Source organism: Rana temporaria, chromosome 11, assembly GCF_905171775.1.
Source record: "Rana temporaria chromosome 11, aRanTem1.1, whole genome shotgun sequence".
Classification (NCBI taxonomy): Eukaryota; Metazoa; Chordata; class Amphibia; order Anura; family Ranidae; genus Rana; species Rana temporaria.
The window spans coordinates 27,773,235-27,797,134 of record NC_053499.1 but is presented as its reverse complement, the minus strand read 5'-3'; the positions used below and the strand labels follow the sequence as shown (position 1 = coordinate 27,797,134).

Sequence of the window (23,900 nt, the reverse complement as noted above, 5' to 3'; positions counted from 1 at the left end):
GTGCACCTTGCATGAGACTTGGAGTGTGTACTAATTAACTGCAAGTAAAATGGCGGGTAGACAGGGCTATCCAAAACGCGTCCGTTGTGGTACTGCAACATGGACCTATGAGCATAAAGGAACCCCATACATTCTAAACCGGGGATATGCAATTAGCGGACCTCCAGCTGTTGCAGAACTACAATTCCCATGAGGCATAGCAAGACTCTGACAGCCACAAGCATGACACCCAAAGGCAGAGGCATGATGGGACTTGTAGTTTTGCAACAGCTGGAGGTCCGCTAATTGCATATCCCTGTAAATCTAAACTATTTCTGTTTTGTGTAGTTGCTGTCAAGTTTACACCTGTTTGAGCAAAGTATGAAGGGATGAGAGCACCACAAGTTGGTGGAAGTCCAGCAGATGTTTGTTTATGAGTTAGAAGATAAACCGATGCATTTCAGGGGCTCAGAGCTGCTCCTTCATCAGGGCTTAGAAACAAGGTCTAATGAAGTTTCGTTTCGAGCTCCCGAAATATTTTGGCTTTACTGTCTGGTCTTTTAGTTGTAGTAAAAAAAACTTCTGCTGGACTGGCAGGACCAAATGCATGTGGGGGCATAGCCTAGTCGGAGCCCGAACTATAGCTATGTGCACGTTATAGGCCACTTTTCCTGTTTCACACTGGTGTAACCCAGTTAAATTGGAAACTCTAATGATCACCAGGAGCCGCTAACTATGGCTCTGCATTAAAACCCAAAGCAACAAAGACTTTTTCGGGGGAATGTTCATAAATATTCCATAGGTCAGTCATTAATGTTAACCAAAACGGTGTAATAGTGCTTCCCACTGGGTTTATTGTCAAAACATTTGTTAGGATGAATCCACCCATCACTGGTTTATATTTATTCAAAGAAAGTCAAATAGTATGTGTCTTATTTGGAGTGTACTTATTGTTCCTCGATGATTATAATTTGGTCTGATAATTGGTTCAGCCCAGAAGGGTGCCCCTTTCTCAGCGAGCTGTCGGGAAAAACGCAGAGCTAATATGTGACCTGTAAGTACTTATCCATTCCTAACCTTCAGCTAATATTGCGTTGTGCTGATTTGTTTGATGTGAATGTTATTGGAATTTCCTAACTCTAATATTATTGGGGAAAACTATATTCTGTAAATGTGCATTACTTTTCAACATTGATGTTACTTTTTTAACTTGGAAGTTTACACATTTTACAACATATTAGGTATATAGGGATGGTGATAAAATATTAGCCCCTACTGTGATCATGGCTGTTAGTTAAAAGTTGGGCACAACAAGCCTGAAGTGCATAAAAGTGTGCCCAGTTGGCATGTGTGCCCATATGCTTGCTCCCACCTATGCATGAGTGGGTCCTTTAAACAGTCAACAGGAGGGTGCATGGGTGTTACCGCCTGGTGCAGAATGCACTGCCTAGAGCCTTATTAAAAAAATATATCTGCATGTGCCAAAATAAATATAGGTTGGGCTACCAATTCTCAAACACTTAAATGTGTCTCAGCATTCTGAATGGTTTCGTCATGGCCCACAGATCAATGTTCTTATTAACGATTGTTCCCATACATACCTAAATCGGTGCAAAATAATGACCGTTCATCAAAGGTGAATAATTGTTACTTTCACGCTAAATAAATCTTCTAAACCGCTTCTTTCCGCTCGCCACCGTACTCTCAGCGACCTCACCGTAATGGTGTGTTATACACGCATGTAAAATCACTTCCAGCTTGCTTCTCTCTAGTCAGTGTTTCATGCCAAGGACCTCGTGTACCTGTAGTGTGGCCTCCCACTCCCTAGGGTGTGCTAATCCCGTTAGATGTTCCTCCAGGGTAATAAGGTAATGGTTTATTTTTTAAGGGCGTCTCACCCACCCACTATGATTACTCCAATACTGTGTTGAAACAGAGGATGCCCCAATAGTGTATTATGTAAAGGAAGCGCTTCTTTCGACTATAAAGTGCTGCTTGCATATATAAAAAAAACTCCCAGCCTTCATAAGGGGGACTGTTCTTCCAGGTATGGCGTCACTTTCGGTCCGTGGACCCTCAAGCTCTGCCCTACGAGTTGCATCACGCACCACGTGACTCCATCAGGGGAAAAACCTGCACTTTGTAGTGCAGGAGTTATTCTTCTACCCAAGTATCTCGCTTCTATTACAAATCCCCAATGTATACTTAAGCAGGGTATACATGTCTCGAAAATTTTAACAAAAAACGGCTTCGCCCATTATGCACTGGCTGCTCCTGGTTATAACCCGTTAGATTTTTATATTTCAGGCAGGTTTCCAAGGAGTTTAACAACTCAAATTGTTAGCCAGGATGATATACAGGAGTATCAGCCAGAGGAGCTCCTCTCACCCACGTCCTACTCCATCGCTTGCCAGGCAGATTTTTATATTTATTTTAATTTTGGCCACCTGTGTCCCATTTCCGGAATATCCCTTAACTTCCTGTCCCATAGCCAAACAGAAAGTGAGAGGAAATCCCTGAAAATTAAGGGTATTCCTTAGGCCCTCCAGATCACAAGAACTAGTGTCCCCATTTGGAAGTTTTCACCTCTTACTTTTTTGGGGATAACCTAAAATTTGGAATTTTCTTTGCCTTTACTTTCGATAACGATGAACAGGAGAAATGGAGAGGATTAATCCCCTTAACCCGGGGCACTGATGGCAATAAAAACCTGACGGGTATTTTAATCCCTCTCCACTTTATTCAAATCAATATAAAAAAAAAAAAAAAAAAAAAAAAAATTAGTTATAACTAGTTATACCTTTTTAATATTAAGAGACCCAGTATAAAAAACAATCTTTAAACGGTAAAGACAGGGGGAGCTTTGGGATTTGCAGTTTGTCAATTTTAGGCCTGAATGTTGCTCTAGCATGACAGACAGGTTGAGTCCAAATGCTGAAGATTCCAATCTTGCCGTGTTTTCAGGCATCTTCAGCTATAAATGTCAACTTTTGTTGTAGTCAAAGCCTCGTCTTTCCTTCAGGGTGGTTCATCTGCCCATGAAGCGGCAAATAACATGTTTATGTTGCCTAGAGCTACACATGGACTTGCCGAGACTTCTACTCTTCTCTTACATGTACTCCTGTGATCATGCAGAGTTGGGTGGGATAGCTTATCGAGGAATAGCATCAGATTCAAGTGCGGACAGGCCAACTTCTTCATGTGAACCATGTGATGACGCTTGGTGTTTACTGCCTGAGTGTGTCAGCGAGCATTCAGGATTGTGCACCTGTGTGGTGTGGCCGGGTGCAGGCTTCTTGCCTCTAATCATGGCCTATTTGTCCTGGTCCTTTTCACAGATGCTGCTACAAGAACTGAAAAGCCTCAAAATAAAAGTGGATGACCTGGAAAACGAGAGGGCACAATATGAATGGAAACTTAAAGCAACAAAGGTGGGTCAAATGTTTTGTTGTGTTTAGCCTATGGCAGTGCTACGTTAACACTTCAATCCTTTTTCATTTTCAATCATTTTTATTCAAGTTTTTTTTTTGCACAGTACAGAGTAAAGACCATGGCATTGACTCTTCACTGTATAATGTTGTCATAGATAGAGTAGCATACAGATTAAATACTGACAAATCGCCTTATATGCAGTTGAGGTAGAGTATAATTATCTCTGTTATAGTCCTTTGCGCCGTTAATATCCTAGTAGAGGAATCAGTAAACACGTTCTACAGCGGACCATCCATATTAAGCTTCGCTCTATACCCCTTAGCACCTTAGCTATTCTATAGTATGATTACCCGGGTACCACCTCTGCCCCAGGAAACCCTGACGGGGACCCAGTATATCCCGCTCCTTCCTACCTCGGAGGGCAGAATCCTTTTAATTTAATTAACATTCACTACTGTCAAGTTCTGCCTTGGCACTAGAGATGATGGGGATTGGTTCACACGAACATTGTTTTTATGTCAGATTGTCCATTCGTGGAAAACAAACCAATACTTTGGACCCTTACCAGCTCCATCTTGGAGATATTAGAACTTTGCATTGGCCCAAATAAGGGCAGTTATTTAATGATGATGTGCCATACCCTATGGCTGCCTTTTAATAGCCCATGGAGATTAGAAAATGTGGACATTGGATATAGAAATGAACTGTTTAGAAGGGCTACCACTCCACTTCGTTTTTAGGCAGGTAAATAATCCACCTTGCAAAACAGATTGTGGGACCAGACTTGGCAGATCACTGGTGGAGCAAATATTTACAGATTTGCTATTCACTATTTGGCACGGTTTCTGACTTTGCCTGTGTTCCCTCATCTGTCTTATAAGTGCCCCATTTGTGCAAGTTGTGCAGAGGGTGAGGGGTTGCCTACTGGCTGTTTTACTTTTCGTTATTTCAGCAGTGTCCTATCCTCCTTGTGCCCCCTGAATAGTGCGTTCTGATTAAGGTCTGGTCAGTCTATAGAGTTCCCTGGCACTACAACCAGCTGTTTGCCTCTGTGTGACCCTTCAAAGTGCCTTTGCAATAGACCCTGGCGTGCCCTCATATCTGTAGGGTTTCTGTGCAGTAGTATATATAGTCTTTCCCCAAGTGTTTTGATCCACAAGTCCATGCTAAATATACAAAATTTTGTTTTTAAAGTGTACATACAAAAACCAGAATGACTTGCATGCCATATTTGATAAAACATTGTTTTTTAGGCTGAAATCGCACAACTACAGGAACAATTGGCTTTGAAAGATGCTGAAATAGAACGTCTGCAGAGTCAGATAACTTCAAGAACGGCTGCACAAAATGAATCCTCGGACAGAGGTACATAGTATACATGTTTCTAATTAACTTTTCTAATTAATATGATTGTGTTGCATAATGGGGTTGATTTACTAAAACTGGAGATGGCAAAATCTGGTGCCACTGTGCATGGTAGCCCATCGGCTTCTAACTTTAGCTTGTTTAGTTAAGCTTTGAGGGAAAAAAAGGGAAGCTGATTGGCTTCTTTGCTTTCAATGGAGCCGGTTCACACATGTCCAGGCCGTCCATGGTCCGGATTAAAAAGGGGTCCTATGCAGGTTTGGATCAGATTCAGGTGTGAATTCAGACCTGATTCGCACCTGGATTGGTGAACAGACAAGCACCGGACCCCAGGTACGAACCCGCGGCCTCACATATTTGAACCTGGCCTTACTAAATGGTGGAATGTTCCTCTAATATAGAATGTCAACAGAAGAGTTTAGGTTAATCTGAAATATAAGGTCAGGAGTTATATTGTTCAGTCTATTAGTGGTTTTAAAAGGTACAGATGGAAGACACAATAACTCAAAACTTCTAGTTGAGAAGTTTATCTTCACTGACTCATTGCCTGTCCAATAAGGTGTTTAGGACTGTGTTGCCAGTGACAAGTTTATGGACATGTACAAATGAGCCTTATTGACTCACTCAGGCTGCATCCAGAAAAAGGATCATAAATCGCCTAAAAAACTCTGGTCAACTGGTCGGGAGGCGGTCGGTAGAGCTTTTTTGGTCATGTACCTTCAACAGAAGCTGGCGAATCACTGGCTTCTGTTGGAACGGTTTTAGTACACACAGGCCGAATTTTGAGAGGAGGGCCTTCAATTTTCACGTACAGTCCCTTTTCAAAATTGCATGAAATTAGAAGGTTCTTCTTTCTTCTCGCATATGTAAAAAATAGAGTTGAGGTTTACTCACATTACAATATGGCTTCTTTTTGAAAATAAAGGTAACCTCACTGGGCCTTCTCAAAGCTGAAGATTCCAAATCTTGCAAGAACTTGCTTCAGTCCCGCACAGGTGTGACTTGTGATGTTTGTGAGTCCTGGAAGAAGACCCAGTGACCTCATCCTCTCCTAAGACCCAGTGACCTCATCCTCACCTAAGCAAGCTTATGAGAAGTTGGAGTGTAAGGTAAGCATTTGAACTTTCTTCTTCAGATGTTTAAATTACCTTTTATTTTATGCTACAAAAGAAGCAATTTAAACCTCTGAAGAAAGTTTTTTAAATGCTTACCTTACACCCTAACTTCTCATGAGCTTGCTTAGGTGATGATGATGTCACTGACCCTTCGTCCAGGACTCGCAGGTTCCCAAATATCACAAGTCACGCCTGTGCGGTACTGGAGCAAGCTCTTGCAAGATTTGGGATTTTAAGCTTCTCCAAGACCCCAGGAGAAGGCCCAATAATGTTACTTTTTACCTTCGGGAAGCAGAAAGAATCCATAGCGTAAAGTGAATTACTTCAACTTTATTTGTTTTTATGCTTTGTTTTTTGGGCGGTTTCGGCACTTCTTTTATCAGTGGCTGATGACCTACAAAAGAAGTGGACAGAACTCGGAAGAAACTGTCTCAAAAAAGGGCAGGCAGAAGTTAAAGGATTGGTCATCAGGATTGCCTGTGCTCTCCCTCTTTCTGGTCTTTCCCCATTACTGACTAAACGTGTCTTGTCCTGCACTGTGCCCCTTTTGTGGAGGCGGCCATCTTGGTACAGGTAGGGCTTTGCTTCCTCAAGTCAGAGCCTCCATAAAACAAAACGGTGAGCAGAACAGTAGAGATCTCACCATATCTCGCTCACCACATCTTACTCCTAATCTCATGAGACTAGCAGTCACAGGCAGCAGTGCCTTAAATTTCACACAGCAGATATAGAGCTATGCGGCTGTAAAGACGGGAGTGCCTGGGCACACTTGCATACCAGGAAATATTCCAGACAAAAGGTAAGACACTTTAGATGTTACCTATAAAACAGCAAATCTGCACTTTTTGAGTTGGGTTCCACTTTAAGTGCTCTTCTTCAACTTTTTAAAGTGTGTTCTGAACAATCTTTTATAAAAGATCATATAAGAAGAATGAGCAATGCATGAATGTAACTTTGCATCATTTTGCTTTCTTTACCTTCCCCATCACATAGAAGAAGTATTTAGGAGGAGGATAAAAGAGAAACGTAAGCCATTGTCGTTTTTCATTCTTGTCCAGCACTGTTGTTTGTAATGCTACATTGTTGCAAAAGCCTTTGTTCCATGTCACTGATTGCAATTTACTAGCAGCAAGCAGACAGCTAACATCGTCTCAGTGCTTCCGTCTGTCTACCCTGGCTTGTCCTGAATCTGCTAAATCACTTAATTAATTGTTGGTCGAATTAACGGCGTGGTTTTCAGACACTGGATTGGGCAGACTGTCTGGTTGCTGTATATGTTGCCTGCTGGTTGGGTGGTGATTTGTCATTTTGCAGTTTACTAAAGGCCTTTTTTTACATTTGCAGAGATGTTTAATAATGCAATGTGCAGTTGCCCATAGCAACACCTCAACTGGGCTAGTCAAATCTGTGAATGATGATCTGATATATGTGGGGAACTGCAGATCATTGCTGAATGCATTGTGTGGTCTTTATATAATAAGAGGGAACTAATTGCAGAATCCCATGATCAGCTCTGAGCCATATAGTGCAGATGAATCCACAGTGGTTAGATTTGCAGGTTCTGATTGGTAGTTATCAGTGATAATACGTGTATCTTCTCATACTTTGCCTAGACCATCAGATTCATTTAACACTATTAGATGCTTGCCTTTTTTTATTTTTTATTTTTTGCAATACTTTAAGCCACGCTCCAGGAAATATTTGTTTTGCATACTTGCATTGTTCCAGCTTGGTACATTGTATGCGAATCTCAGAACTGATCGACCAATGCGGAAGCTGGCAATCCCTGTGCTACTATGGTGATGGCCGTTTATCTTACAGGTCCTGGTCCTTACTGGGCGCTAAAATGTACGGTAATAAAAACGCCAGTAGCTTTGCAGGGAGTATTTCAACATTTAACCTTTTTGCAATAGCGTTCATTTAGCGTTTTTGAGCGTTTATTGGCATTTTTGAGCAACAATTGTTCCAGTTTTTCCCACTGCATTCTCCATGAGATAAAAGTAAAAAAGTAGCAAGAAAGAGGACATATTTTGCAACTGCAGCACATGAACAGGAGAAATGATGTGTCAGGGTCTCGCCTCCAGGGTCACGAAGATTTAACTTTCGAGAACCCACAGATTTTTGGCAGACTAAAACGTCCTCCCGCTGACCCCTAGCGGTGGGGGCTGTATTCCTCCCGCTGACCCCTAGCGGTGGGGGCTGTATTCCTCCTGCTGACCCCCCCAGCGGTGGGGGCTGTATTCCTCCCGCTGACCCCTAGCGGTGGGGGCGGTATTCCTCCCGCTGACCCCTAGCGGTGGGGGCGGTATTCCTCCCGCTGACCCCTAGCGGTGGGGGCTGTATTCCTCCCGCTGACCCCTAGCGGTGGGGGCTGTATTCCTCCCGCTGACCCCTAGCGGTGGGGGCTGTATTCCTCCCGCTGACCCCCTAGCGGTGGGGGCTGTATTCCTCCCGCTGACCCCCCCAGCGGTGTGGGCTGCATTCCTCCCGCTGACCCCCCAGCGGTGGGGGCTGTATTCCTCCCGCTGACCCCCCAGCGGTGGGGGCTGTATTCCTCCCGCTGACCCCCCAGCGGTGAGGGCTGTATTCCTCCCGCTGACCCCCCCAGCGGTGAGGGCTGTATTCCTCCCGCTGACCCCCCCAGCAGTGTGGGCTGTATTCCTCCCGCTGACCCCCCCAGCGGTGTGGGCTGTATTCCTCCCGCTGACCCCCCAGCGGTGTGGGCTGTATTCCTCCCGCTGACCCCCCCCCAGCGGTGAGGGCTGTATTCCTCCCGCTGACCCCCCCCAGCGGTGGGGGCTGTATTCCTCCCGCTGACCCCCCCCCCAGCGGTGGGGGCTGTATTCCTCCCGCTGACCCCCCCCCATCGGTGGGGGCTGTATTCCTCCCGCTGACCCCCCCCCCAGCGGTGGGGGCTGTATTCCTCCCGCTGACCCCCCCCCAGCGGTGGGGGCTGTATTCCTAGTATGGATCCCAAAGCTGCATCGCCAGTCTGCAGGAATGAATAGAGATTCTTTTGTGCATGAAAAGAACTATAGGAAATGTCACAGGTAAAACCATAGATCTCATCTCTGTGTGTATATAGGTTATGCTTTCCCCAAATTTTAGCATAGTCTTGTTTGATTTAAGCTTGTACATGCAGCAAACCCCGCATGTGATTTGGTTTGGTTTGGATGTGCGTTTCTTGCCATCTGCCTGGTAGAAAATAATGGGCAAGTCCACCCAATACTGATCTCTTAATTATAGATTAATGGTGGCAGGTGTAAATTACGGCATTTATTTTTAGCATTTGATTGCCAAGATCATTTTAATTTGTCACTGCTTCAATGTCTTAACCCCACATATGCTTGATACAAGAAATCTGTGGCTTCCTCAGAGCTAATCGCGATGAAGTATAATTGCTTCCATTCGAATCGCAAAAATATACTAAACAATATTTGTAACCAACAGATCAAGAGGTCCAGCGGTTAAAGTCGGGAATGGAGACCCTGTTGGCGGCAAATGAAGAGAAGGTGAGATGGATTGAAGTCGAAGATGACGTTTTTATTTTTGAGATTAAAGTGGGTAGCATTTAAAATTTCTGTCTGTGACCCCCACTGAACTGAACAGTGGGGGTCACTGAACATTGACCCCCACTGACAACTGAACATTTCCCCTCATTCCTGACCAGATTAGGAGAGTGGAACAGAACAGGTAAAGAAAGCATGCCTATGAACTCTCTGGAACTGACCAGAGACACCAGCTAATCAGCAGTTCACTCCAGGTGGCCCACCAGTTGGTTGACTCGATGGGTAAATCTAGTCACATTATGGTGCCAAGGAATGAGCTGGAGGTGCAGATTGTACTTTCTTCTCCTACAGCGCTTCCTTCTGGCAGCTGAACGTATGTGTAAGAGCAGAGGTAGAGATTACAGCTCACCGCTGGAAGCCAGGAGTAAAGGTAGGAGGAGGAGGGCAGGGATGGACTGGCCATTGGGACTACAGGGAGTTTCCCGGTGGGCCGATGGCTCAGTGGGCCGGCTTCAGTGACAGCGGACTGACGCCCCCCTCCACTCCTCTGTCTCTCTCTCCCAGCAGCTTTCACCTGGGGGGAACAGAGGAGCAGGGGGGACGGCAGAGGATCATGGGGGGAGGGGACAGACAGCTGGCTCAACAGCTATGGCCTGGGAGTTTCTCACTTCTACCTAATCTTGTCCCATGGGGGGGGGGGGGGGCACAGAACTGATTCTTTGCCCCGGGTGAAATAATGTCTAGCTTCCCCACTGGTACTGTCTACAAGAGGAGCAGTACCAGCCCTTCTACTCTAATAAAGTAGAACGGCTAGTGAAGGGGGAGAGGGGGCTTGGGTGGCGGGGGGGGTGCGGGAGTTGTCCGGCCACCATGGGAGAGACCCGTGGAAGTGGGCCAGTCTGGATGAAGTCCAGGGCCAAATTTCAGTCCCAGTCCAGCCCTGGAGGAGGGGGTGGTGGAAAAAACCCTGGGCACTAATTTGTTCATGCATTTTGCCTATGTATCGTTGCCACTTGTAGTTCACATAACATGACTGTCCATGTATTGCCATGAATGCCCATCTATTCATATCATCATGAATGCCTATTTTTTGCCCACGTATTTTCATGAATGCCCTTCTGTTGTCTATGCATTTGTTCATTTATTGTTGTCCTTGAATGTTTATTGCCACCATTGCCCTTTTTGGTACCTGTATATTACCACCATTGCCGTTTTTGTGTTTCCATTATTTGTTGCCCTTGCATTGTCACGGTTGCTAGTCTGTTATAAACCTGCTGCCAGTTTGTTGCCCACATTGTTGCCTGTATATTTCCACGATTTTCCCATATACGTACTGATGAATTAGGTGACTTCTGAAGGCAATTGTTCCACTAGATCAGGGGTCTCCGAAATTTTCACACAAAGGGCCAGTCTACTGTCCTTCGGACTTTGGGAGGGCCGGATTGTGGCCAGCAGGGGTAGAAAATGTCCCGAGCCCAGCATCAGTGAGAATAAATATGGCCTCAGGGTTGGTGGTCAGTAGGGGGAGTAGTGCCCCATTATTGGTATTAGTAGGAGGAATAGTATGCCATCATTGGTAATAGTAGGAGGAATAGTATCCCATCATTGGTATCAGTGGAAAGGGAGAAATAGTGCCCCAGGGGCCAGATAAAGGCTAGCAAAGGGCCACATCTGGAGGCCCCTGCACTAGATTTTAGATGTTAAACTATTTATAATTTTCCTTCCACTTCACAATTATGTGCCCCTTTGTGTTGGCATGTCACATAAAATCACAATAAAATACATTTGTTTTTGGTTGTAACATGGCATAATGTGGAAAATTTCAAGGGGTATGAATACTTTTTCAAGGCACTGTTTTTTTTATGAGTTAACTGCTCTGTGTCCATGTGCTGGTTGAACTGTGTGTGTGTGTGTGTGTGTGTGTGTGTGTGTGTGTGTGTGTGTGTGTGTGTATATATATATACATATATACATTTTTTTATTTATTTTTTCAACCTAGCTATGTCAAACAGATTCCTTTTAAATTGTAATAGAGACCATTCTCTTGGCAGCCATGGAGTAAGGAAGAACGTGGCGTCTTCTTTGGCAGAAATTGTCCCATGGAAATTTTTTAAGCATCAAAGTGTTCTAAATCCAGGAATAAATGTTCTCATTGGTTCCTTTTACAGCATCTTCTGTACACTTGTTGCTAATTTATTTTTTTACTTTCATTGTACCACTTCTGTGTATAAAAGTTCTCTAAAAATTGGCCTAATGAGTTTGAAGCCCAACTTCAACCATATGTGAAAACTGGAGGCACAGAAAAGTAGTGGCGCCGCGTTTGCTTTCATGTTGTAATCTGCATTTTTCTCAGAGAATATGTGCAGGAACTCCGACCTTCACCCTTCGTTTCTGCTCCCTCCCGGCCCCTGACAACCGTTCCTTGGTTCCGCCTCCTACCGGCCTCACTGTACCGCCCATTTTAGAGAATACAGAACCAAGTATCATTTTTGCTACTAAGTGATTTGCCCGTACATTTTTAATGATAACAAAGAGACAGTAAAATAGATCCCCTTCAGTGAGCAACAATAGACCCTACCCCAGCAACAGTAGAATCACCCCAGCGAAAATAGAGCCCCCACACAACAAAATACCACACCAGCAACAATAGACCCCCGGCAGCAAAAACAGATGTCCCAGCAGACTGCATCAATAGACCCTCCAGGAGGCAGCAACAATAGACCTCTCCCTCAACAGTAGATCCCTCCCAGCACCAATTGCATCCCCCTAGAAACATAAGACCCCCCCCCGCCACTAGCAACAATGGATCTACCCAGAAATAAGAGGCCTCCATGCAAAAATAGATCCCCACCAGTGACAATAGATCTCCCAGCAGACTGCATCAATAGACCCTCCAGCACACACCAGTACTCCTTACTGGAGGTGCCGGAACTGCGTTCCCCCCGCGTTCCTGCTGTGAAAAAAAAAAGCCCTGATCTTGTTTACACTGGATGAAATCTTCTTTTTTTTTTTTTTTTTCTTTATAGCAAATATTGTGTTTTAATTATCTTCTAGAATTAGAAGGTAGGGCTTCAAGATGGATGGTCTTTTGTTATGTACCAAGTCAACGTGTGTGTGTGTGTGTGTGTGTCACTACCATTTCCCACATCCCTATATATTGTGCTTGCTGAGATTCCTATCCAAGCGTGTTTTTTTTTTTTTTTATTGATTTAGTTAAAGTTGCATAGTTGGATCTATTACTATTTGGATCCTATATGGGTCTGGAATATTTAATATAAACACTACTCTTCTTTTATTTTTTATTTTTTTTCCTATAGGACCTGCGAATAGAAGAGCTTACACTGCTACTAAACCAGTACAGACGGGTGAAAAACTTTGTGATGGCAACACATGGTAAGTGATAGGAAGTCAATGGATAGTTTTTAAGCTTCTGAAAGTGTTTATTGGAAAATGTTATTTTGCAAAAAGTACAACTTCCAAAAGCAAAATAAATTTGCCAGTGTGAGTCAGCAGTGTTAATTTCGTCAACTAAATGAATAAAACTAAAACTGAGATGACTAAAATGCCTTTTTAGTCAAAAGACTAATGCCGCGTACACACGATCAGAATTTCCGATGAAAAAAGTAAAATGGACTTTTTTCATCTGAAATTCCGATCATATGTGGGCCCCATCTGACTTTTTTCCGTCTGTGTTTAGAAATAGAACATGTTTTATTTTTTTACGATGGGAGAAAAAGAAACGATAGGAAATTCCTATTGTCTGTGTGCAACTCCGACGGGGGAAAAAAACAATGTATGCTCCAAATCAAGTCGACGCATGCTCAGAAGCATTGAACTTCATTTTTCTCGGCTAGTCGTAGTGTTTTACGTCACCGCATTTTGGACGGTCAAAATTTGGTCTGACAGTGTGTATGCAAGACAGCTTGAACGGAATTCCGACGGAAAAAAAACAATTGGATTTCAGGCCATCGGAAATTGAAATATGACTTCAAAATTAACACTGGTCTGTAGTGTATGTTCATACCTCCAATACCAGGGCCCCGTGGTGCTACCCCCCCCCCCCCCCCCCCCCGGTTCTCTGCTCCACTAATTCCTGATGGCGGCCCTGCTTGTACACGGGACGCTACTAAACGTACGTTCAGAGACAGTTGGACACTTCTTTTCAACTGCCCCTGAACTCATTCAATGTTATCCTATGTGATCATGTACACAGTCTCGTTTATTGCCGTTTTTAGGCCGTTGCGTTTTAACAGCGTTTCTTTGAAAGCAAAAAAAATGGGTTCAGACGCAGAAGATTTGCACATTTCAGACGCTAAACGTGACTAGCAGTGTTTCGTTTATAGGCGTTTTTAGTATTTTTTTGTTTTTTTTAATTGAAACTCTTCTAAACGCAAACGCGGCATGTAAACACGGCAAAATGGACGTTTTAAACATGGGTTACCATCTGTCAAGTTTAATCATTTAGGAGCAGTTGTAAAAGCGTCCCGTTGCCAATGAGCCTTTAGTACTACTGAGCCTGTGTGGATCACAGCTTGTGAAATGCTTCTTTATGTTCCCCCGGATTTGCAGTAAACTATCTGCCTAGTTCAAGAACACTTTCCATACGGCATTCCAGACACACAAATATTATCATGTGCATTTTATTTTTATTTTTTTCACTACTTGCTGCTGTAACTGCAAACTGTTAGATTTGTTTTTGCCATCCAAGGCTATGAATGACCAAGAATTCTACATTTAGACAATGATAGAACGTAAAAAGTAGGTGGTGGCCCTGGTGGCAATTACATGCAATATTTACATATTCTAAATTGCATACGGGCCAATCCTTTAAAATATACAAAACTCCTGTCTATGACATCATACTTTGGTTCTATAATGCATTCCTATGTGGTAGTTGCAATGGTTATGTTGTACCATTGCTAGGGAACTGTTTTAATGGGTTTTCCAGGCTGTGAGACATGATCTACGAGCAATTAATTCTATAATATACTGTCTTGAGTTTTGCCTGTTGTAACTATGGGGGTGTTTTCATGGTCATTTCCCTTCTTCATGGTGGGTGTGTTTTTTTTGTTTTTGTTTTTTTTATAAATTATTTTTAAATGAAACCAGAGCTCTACGTATGCTTATTGGGTAAATGTGTAAAACCTTATAGGCCTATTTTGGGTACTTTGTATAGCGCTGTCAATTTAGAAAGTGCTTTACATATATATTGTACATTTTACATCAGTCCCTGCTCTCAAGGAGCTTAGGGCCAGATTCACGTAGAGCGGGCGCAATTTTACGTAACCGGTTTACGTTACACCTCCGCAATTTTTCCGATTTAGTGCCCGATCCACAAAGCACTTACCTGGAAATTTGCGGCGGTGTATCGTAAACAGGTCCGGCGCAAGGCGGCCCAATTCAAATGGGGCGGGTACCATTTAAATTAGGCGCGCTCCCGCGCCGGAACGTACTGCGCATGCTCCCGTCGCAAATTTCCCGACGTGCTTTGCGCGAAATTACGCCGCGCCAACGTTTTGTAAATCGCGACGTGAAAAAAGTTACGCCGGGAAAATTACATTTTTTAAAAAGAATTCAAAAGCGACGCGGGAAAGACGGGCATACTTTAACATGGTGGAGTACTTTTACACCATGTTAAAGGTGCACTATCTTTGCGACGGAAATCTAACACTCGCGACGACGTAACAACGAGAAAAAGCTTTGTGGATCGCCGTAACTCCTAATTTGCATACCCGACGCTGGTTTACGACGCGAACTCCCCCCAGCGGCGGCCGCGGTACTGCATCCTAAGATCCGACAGTGTAAGTCCATTACACCTGTCGGATCTTCTGCCTATCTATGCGTAACTGATTCTATGAATCAGTCGCATAGTTAGAAACAGAGATACGACGGCGTATCAGGAGATACACCGCCGTATCTCTTTTGTGAATCTGGCCCTAACAATCTAAGGTCTCTAACTCACACCCATAGTAGGGCCAATTTACACAGGAGCCAATTAACCTACCAGCATGTCTTTGTAGTTTGGTAAGAAAACCACGCAGGCACAGGGAGAACATGCAAACTCCAGGCAGTTAGTGTCGTGGTTGGGATTCGAACCAGTGACCCTTTTGCTGCTTGGCGAAAGTGCTAACCACGACACCACTGCCTTTTTATATACAGCTTTGTTTACAGCTTTCAAAGTGTACTTGGAATTAGTTGAAGACCGCTTCTGTAGTGAAGCTTTGAGGCCTGCCAACTTTTATATGGCATCAGACTGCTACTACACAAATTTAAGTGGACCTTGCCAAAAAATGCATAAAACACAGGGCGACTAGTTACTGTGAATGCAACTGTTTGAGTGTACCAACGTCCCGATAATATGAAAGTGGAAATTAATCTGGACTAATAGAATGGACTTTTGGCGGTACAAGTAATTAATGTAAAAAATCTATAAATATTTATTTATAAAAAGGATATACGAAGAAAATTGTATACATAACTTTGTGAAAAAACAGTACAGTATCAGCATATTAACTCAGTATATATTATAAAGAATATTACATAAAAGCTTATACTTATGCAGATATACTCATGAACATGAGAACATATAGCACCAGAGGGTATATATAAACTTTTAATCCTTGAGACTGAGTTTGATATGCGGAATGGTAGATCTTGCTTTTACTCTCGACATGTTTCGCGTACAGGACGCTTCATCAGGAGCATAGAGGTAGATAAAACAGGTCTCCGCAAAAGTATGTGTAACGGAATGATCCGTGACAAACAGAGACTTTGGAAGGATGAGGGGTACTCCTGTACCGGCGTCACCAAGGAGTCTTATGTCTAGGGTCACCTTATGTCCGATAGGGCCATAGGGTGACTGAGAAATTATATCCTAAATTACAGGATAGGGGACATTACTGATAGCTCATATTGCAGGATCTGAGATATTACAAGTTGTTGGTTAATGTTGACCCAAACCAGGTCAATAGACTCCTAAGATATTGCATTAACCGTTGTGTAAGGCTGTAGAGGTGTTAATTCAGGTCTGCTCCTAAGACCTTTCCATTGTGTGATAACACTGTTTAAAGCCCATTGATGATCAGGTGTGAATACCTTTTTGTCGGAGACAGAAAGTCTGTGTAAGATGTGGATTGAGGGGAACTAATTGTGTGATGCTAACACTGTGAATTCTATGGATAATAGATGTGACTTGTCAAGCTATATGCGGAGCCAGGCTGTCTGGATAATGCATTCTGTTACAATTAGTAATTAGCTCAAAGAATGTGATTGAAGCCCCCCAATGTGTGATGTGTGGGTGGGGAGTTCATTGTTCCTGTGATTAACTTTAACATGCTGTACTGTATATAAGAAAGCTAAGTGTACCATTAAAGCGTCTTACATTTGAAACCAGAGAACACGGAGCAAGTCTCGTTATTCTGGGAAATGGGATGCCTGCTGGTTTGTCTGTGTGTCAGATGAGCTGTCGTAGTTGATGGAAGGTCGTAAACGGTGGTGACCGTTACAGTATGGTATATACAGCACTGTTACCTAACCAGCCTTTTGGGCATGTGGTAGGTACTTTAAAACACCGTTGTGTATAGAGGTAAAAAACTTAGGCTAATGCACGGTTTGTTGAAAGACGATAATGTAGGGTAGGCAACAGGTACCCCACCCAGTGTCCCTAAACGTGTCCCAGAGTCTGGTGTGACTCCAAATGTTGGATAACTTGTGAACTGGATAGCAGGGGGGGGGGGGGATATAGAAAGTCGCCATCCCAGCACAGAAAAGGGGATAATCCTTTGAAGAGTGCGGTATTCTCTTGGAACAGCGAAAAGAAAATCTGAAAACGTCACATCAAATGTTAAAATTAATTACTAATTTATACTCTTTAAGAACGGGCAGTCCTCTCCATTTAATTCTATCCAATCTTCTAGATGCAAAACAGAAACCACATTAATCCAGCAAAAGATGGCGGCAGCACACGGTTCTGATCAAAGTTTTATAGTTTTTGTTTCAAGTCTAATTTGGTTAACAATGTATTCCAGGCTCTTCGGAGAGAATTCTTTCTGCCAGCAGCGAGGATGAGGTGGAATCGGCAATGAAGAAATTGATGCCAAAGAACAATCAGACGACAGAGCTGCTAAAATCAGAGGTAGTAGAATTGAATCTTGTGCCGCGGGCTCTCTAATGGGTGTCTAGCTGCATGCGCTGATTTGGTTAGGAAATCTACAGCGGGCTTGTAAATCGGATTGATTTAGTTTGTAGTGGGCACAGTGATTATAATGGGACTCGGCTTTGACCTCTGATGAGAAAAACCTATTAATATAAGTCTGATGGGATCCCTGAAGCTTTATGCAGGTTTTCAGCGCTGACCTCCCCTGTCCTTAAAGTGTAAGTTCACCTAACTTTGTACACCCCCCTCAGTACCTGCTATGTTTACCTCCATGGATCATCAGCTGTCAGTGCCCATGAAGCGGGTATGGCGGTCTGGGGATTTGAAATTCCCACTCTTCTTCCTTTTTCTCTGTGCAGAGCTTGCAGGACAGATTTGAGTAATTTTCTTTGCCAGCACAGACCAATCAGACTCCCTCTGATCTGTCCTGGAAGCACTGCACAAGGAGAAGTATTTTGGATCCCTGGAATGCTGCATGGGCACTGACATCACCCACAGAGGTAAGTACGGGGGTGGGGGGGGGTTGTTGGCAGGATATGTGTTCACCTAATTCTTCTTTCTGAAAAGGTGGACTACAACACCCCACAGCAGAAATTTCATATATTGCTGCTTACCAGTCTTTAGTTGTGCTGACTGTATTTGTTTTCTTCTTTCTTTCCTTTCCTTTCCTTTCCTTCTTTCTTCTTTTCTTTCTTTCTTCTTTTCTTTTCTTTCTTCTTTTCTTTCCACTTCTTTTCTTTCTTCTTTTCTTTCTTCTTTCTTCTTTTCTTTCTTCTTCTTTCCTTTCTTCTTTTCTTTCTTCTTTTCTTTCTTCTTTTCTTTCTTCTTTTCTTTCTTCTTCTTTCCTTTCTTCTTTTCTTTCTTCTTCTTTTCTTTCTTCTTCTTTTCTTTCTTCTTTTCTTTCTTCTTTTCTTTCTTCTTTTCTTTCTTCTTTTCTTTCTTCTTTTCTTTCTTCTTTTCTTTCTTCTTTCTTCTTTCTTTTCTTTCTTCTTTTCTTTCTTCTTTTCTTTCTTCTTTTCTTTCTTCTTTTCTTTCTTCTTTTCTTTCTTCTTTTCTTTCTTCTTTTCTTTCTTCGTTCTTCTTTTCTTTCTTCTTTTCTTTCTTCTTTTCTTTCTTCCTTCTTCTTTTCCTTCTTCTTTTCTTTCTTCTTTTCTTTCTTCTTTTCTTTCTTCTTTTCTTTCTTCTTTTCTTTCTTCTTTTCTTTCTTCTTTTCTTTCTTCGTTCTTCTTTTCTTTCTTCGTTCTTCTTTTCTTTCTTCTTTCTTCTTTTCTTTCTTCTTTTCTTTCTTCTTTTCTTTCTTCTTTTCTTTCTTCGTTCTTCTTTTCTTTCTTCGTTCTTCTTTTCGTTCTTCTTTTCTTTCTTCGTTCTTCTTTTCTTTCTTCTTTTCTTTCTTCGTTCTTCTTTTCTTTCTTCTTTTCTTTCTTCGTTCTTCTTTTCTTTCTTCGTTCTTCTTTTCTTTCTTCTTTCTTCTTTTCTTTCTTCTTTTCTTTCTTCGTTCTTCTTTTCTTTCTTCTTTTCTTTCTTCTTTTCTTTCTTCGTTCTTCTTTTCTTTCTTCTTTTCTTTCTTCGTTCTTCTTTTCTTTCTTCTTTTCTTTCTTCTTTTCTTTCTTCGTTCTTCTTTTCTTTCTTCTTTTCTTTCTTCTTTTCTTTCTTCGTTCTTCTTTTCTTTCTTCTTTTCTTTCTTCGTTCTTCTTTTCTTTCTTCGTTCTTCTTTTCTTTCTTCTTTTCTTTCTTCGTTCTTCTTTTCTTTCTTCTTTTCTTTCTTCTTTTCTTTCTTCGTTCTTCTTTTCTTTCTTCTTTTCTTTCTTCTTTTCTTTCTTCGTTCTTCTTTTCTTTCTTCTTTTCTTTCTTCTTTTCTTTCTTCGTTCTTCTTTTCTTTCTTCTTTTCTTTCTTCGTTCTTCTTTTCTTTCTTCGTTCTTCTTTTCTTTCTTCTTTCTTCTTTTCTTTCTTCGTTCTTCTTTTCTTTCTTCTTTTCTTTCTTCGTTCTTCTTTTCTTTCTTCTTTTCTTTCTTCGTTCTTCTTTTCTTTCTTCTTTCTTCTTTTCTTTCTTCGTTCTTCTTTTCTTTCTTCTTTTCTTTCTTCGTTCTTCTTTTCTTTCTTCTTTTCTTTCTTCGTTCTTCTTTTCTTTCTTCTTTCTTCTTTTCTTTCTTCGTTCTTCTTTTCTTTCTTCTTTTCTTTCTTCGTTCTTCTTTTCTTTCTTCGTTCTTCTTTTCTTTCTTCGTTCTTCTTTTCTTTCTTCGTTCTTCTTTTCTTTCTTCTTTTCTTTCTTCTTTTCTTTCTTCTTTTCTTTCTTCGTTCTTCTTTTCTTTCTTCTTTTCTTTCTTCTTTTCTTTCTTCTTTTCTTTCTTCTTTTCTTTCTTCTTTTCTTTCTTCTTTTCTTTCTTCGTTCTTCTTTTCTTTCTTCTTTTCTTTCTTCTTTTCTTTCTTCTTTTCTTTCTTCTTTTCTTTCTTCTTTTCTTTCTTCTTTTCTTTCTTCTTTTCTTTCTTCTTTCTTCTTTTCTTTCTTCTTTCTTCTTTTCTTTCTTCGTTCTTCTTTTCTTTCTTCTTTTCTTTCTTCTTTTCTTTCTTCTTTTCTTTCTTCTTTTCTTTCTTCGTTCTTCTTTTCTTTCTTCTTTTCTTTCTTCTTTTCTTTCTTCGTTCTTCTTTTCTTTCTTCTTTTCTTTCTTCGTTCTTCTTTTCTTTCTTCTTTTCTTTCTTCTTTTCTTTCTTCGTTCTTCTTTTCTTTCTTCTTTTCTTTCTTCTTTTCTTTCTTCGTTCTTCTTTTCTTTCTTCTTTTCTTTCTTCGTTCTTCTTTTCTTTCTTCTTTTCTTTCTTCGTTCTTCTTTTCTTTCTTCTTTTCTTTCTTCTTTTCTTTCTTCTTTTCTTTCTTCTTTTCTTTCTTCTTTTCTTTCTTCGTTCTTCTTTTCTTTCTTCTTTTCTTTCTTCGTTCTTCTTTTCTTTCTTCTTTTCTTTCTTCGTTCTTCTTTTCTTTCTTCTTTTCTTCTTTCTTTCTTTCTTCTTTTCTTTCTTCCGACCTTCCTCTATGTAGTGATGTTGTTGGTAACACATTCTCTATCCTAGGGTGACAATGCTCAGTAACTGTATTGTATCTATCTAGGAGCAGCATTGTCGCCCTAGGACAAGAATTGTGTTAAGACTACAGAGTACCTCCCACTTTCCTGTTTCCTATTCTCAGTAACAAAGGGAAGGTGTTCAGTAGTCCACAGAGCACACAAGTTCAATGTTAACTGATAGCAGCAAGGAAAAAGTAGAGTGTAAAGGAGGTTAACATTTCACTGGATTTCTGGCACAAACCACATTTTTTTTTTTTTTTTTTCTTTTTGTAATTTTCTTTTCATATACACTATATTGCCAAAAGTATTGGGACACCTGCCTTTACATGAACATTAATGGCCCACCCTTTGCAGATATAACAGCTTCAACTCTTCTTATTTTTCTCTAACAGTCTGTCCTGACCATCTCCTTCTGTTTCCCAATATAGGGATCTTCCACCTTGTCCTCGCCAACTGCCCCATCGTCCCCTCCACACAACATCCTGGAAAATGGGTAAGAAGTCCTAATACAGTGAGTTATATGTCAATGGGGGGGTTGGAAACATGAACCCTTCCAATGGAAAGTGAAGCAAGCCATGTAGCCATGTTAATGTTCTAATGGTGTCAAACTGACATTCAATTTCTACCCTCTGATGAGAACATTTAAGAGTGACTTTGTTCAGTCGAGGGGAAAAATAAATAAAAAATTCTTATGCCCCGTACACACGATCAGAATGGCATAAAATCGAATGGAATTTTCCGTAGGAATTCTGTTCAAGCTGTCTTGCATACACACTGTCGGACCAAATTCCGACCGTCCAAAACGCATTCCGTCAGACTTTTTTCATAGGAAATTCGGATTGTGTGTACAAGGCTTTAGTGTGTTTGTAGTTTTTGTTCGGGAAAGTCCATTTACTCCAAAAGTGAATGTTAAAAGCTAACACAATTTTAACTGTTTGCTGGATGATCACCAATCTCTGTATTGTCCTTAGCAACGTCAGTGTGTCTCCAGTGTCAGTAAGCGCCAGATTGTCTGCCACACTTTCACAGTGACACTAAGACCCTTTTCACACTGTGGTGTTTTTCAGGCGCTTTAGCGCTAAAAAAAGCACCTGAAAGAAGCCTCATCTGCAATCCCAATGTGAAAGTCCAAGTGCTTTTTCACTGAGGCATTGCGCTTGTAGGGCGTCAAAAGTCCTCCAAGCAGCTTCTTTGGAGCGCTTTAGGAGCAGTGAATACACCGCTCCTAAAGCGCCCCTTTCCATTCAAATCAGTGGAAAGCACCTTGGCAGCGGCTCTTTGTGGGCGCTTTTAACCCTTTATTCGACCACTAGCAGGGGTTAAAAGCGCCCCGCTAGCGCTCGAATAGCGCCGGTAAAGCGCCACTAGTTTTAGCGGTGCTTTACCGGCGTTTTTTGGGCGCTGGCAGTGTGAAAGGGCTCCAAGTTGCTGATCACCGCCATTCCTAGTTTAGTGCCTGTACGGATCAGTATCTGAACTATACTAGTGTCCACAATAGTATAATGTCTCTATAATCGCAGTTTGGCTTTTACCAAAGACATGTAGCAGAATACATTTTTGGCCTAAATTTATAGAGAATTTTGGGTAGGTTTAATAACAAAGTAGAAAATATTGTTTGTAAAAGTTTTGATCTTTTTTGGTTCATATAATAAAAAATGAAAAAACCCAGTGGTGATCAAATGCCACCAAAAGAAATCGCGATTTGTGTGGGAAAAAATTTATACATTTCATTTGGGTTACGGAGTTGCATGACCACGCAATTGCCAATTAAAGTGCAGTGCTGAATAACAAATAAATGTTCTGGTGGTAAAAAAAACATTTATCAAGTCATTGAATGTACTGAGATTTTTTATTTTTTTTTAAAAGGTTTGTATAAATGTTCACTGTAGGGTCTCAGCTTGAGAATTGTAAAGTCAAATAATAGACTACACATATAGCTAGATTCAGATAGGTTTACGCCGGCGTATCAGTATATACGCCGTTGTAACTCTGAATCTACGTCGTCCTAAATTTAAGCGTATTCTGGAAACCAGATACGCTTAAATTAGACTAAGATACAATCGGCGTAAGTCTCCTACGCCGTCGTATCTTAGGGTGCATATTTACGCTTCCGTTGAGTTCGGCGTAGAATATTCAAATGACTAGATACACCGATTCAGAAACGTACTTGCGCCCGGCGCATTTTTTTACGTCGTTTACGTACGGCTTTTTCCGGCGTAAAATTAGTCGAACAAATAGCTGGCCTAGTCAATGTTAAGTATGGCCGTCGTTCCCCATGTCGAAATTTGAAAATTTGACATCGTTTGCGTAAGTCGTCCGTGAATCGGGCTGGACGTAATTTACGTTCACGTCGAAACCAATACGTCCTTGCGGCGTACTTTGGAGCAATGCACACTGGCATATGTCCACGGACGGCGCATGCGCCGTTCATAAAAAAACGTCAATCACGTCAGGTCACGAATAATTTACATAAAACACGCCCCACTGTTCCACATTTGAATTAGGCCGGCCCATTTACGCTACGCCGCCGTAACTTAGGAGGCAAGTGCTTTGTGAATACAGCACTTGCCTCTCTGACTTACGGCGGTGTAGCGTATATGCGATACGCCGCCGCAAAAGTGAGCCACCCTACCTGAATCCAGCTAATAATGTGTAAAATCATATAACTCTTGGAATCTGTTAACAGTAGTGTTTTATAGTGGCTTTTCTCATGCAGGGTTCTTTTGGACCCCTGAACTTCCTCCAGAAGTTTCTGGGGTTCTTTGAGCAGAGGCAGATCATACACTTATCGAAATTTTGCAAATTCAGCAGAGATCAGCCAAATTTTAGTGTGTGGCATCCACCTCTCAACAGAAGTTGATCATGGCATGATTACATACAGTAGATTTCTGGGTATGATCTTGAGGCATGATATGTCTAGTTGGGCAATACTCCATGTGCAATCACAATTTCCCTGGAAAACCGATGTTTTACTCATTTAACCCTGTTGTGTAATTAATTTGGCTTTACATCATCATTTTATGCTTCTGAGTAATTTTAGAAATGCATTCCCAGCTGGATCTGGAGTTACCTACACCCAGTGTGTTGCATAATGTGTCTGACTGTCAGATTCCTAACCAAAATGTGTTTTGCATTTATCACCAAGTAATACTGTATGCACCATTTCATTCTTCATGCTATACTAGTCTTTATGTATGAAGGTTGACCCAAAGCCATGCTGCTATTCTCCAAATATCAGGTTGCAACTCAAATTAAGATAGTCAATGTAGTCCCAACACCAGGGGCGGACTG

At 41.7% G+C, this 23,900-nt stretch overlaps 1 protein-coding gene across 1 annotated transcript in view; it reads left to right on the top strand.

Moving 5' to 3' along the window:
* PPFIBP2 (PPFIA binding protein 2) overlaps positions 1-23,900 on the top strand; it is a 210,398-nt gene that overhangs the window by 133,513 nt on the left and 52,985 nt on the right. Inside the window, 7 exon segments of the mRNA XM_040328281.1 lie at positions 3,318-3,410; positions 4,665-4,776; positions 6,885-6,917; positions 9,342-9,403; positions 12,718-12,793; positions 17,428-17,534; positions 21,038-21,102. Coding sequence (XP_040184215.1) covers positions 3,318-3,410; positions 4,665-4,776; positions 6,885-6,917; positions 9,342-9,403; positions 12,718-12,793; positions 17,428-17,534; positions 21,038-21,102 — 548 coding nt within the window.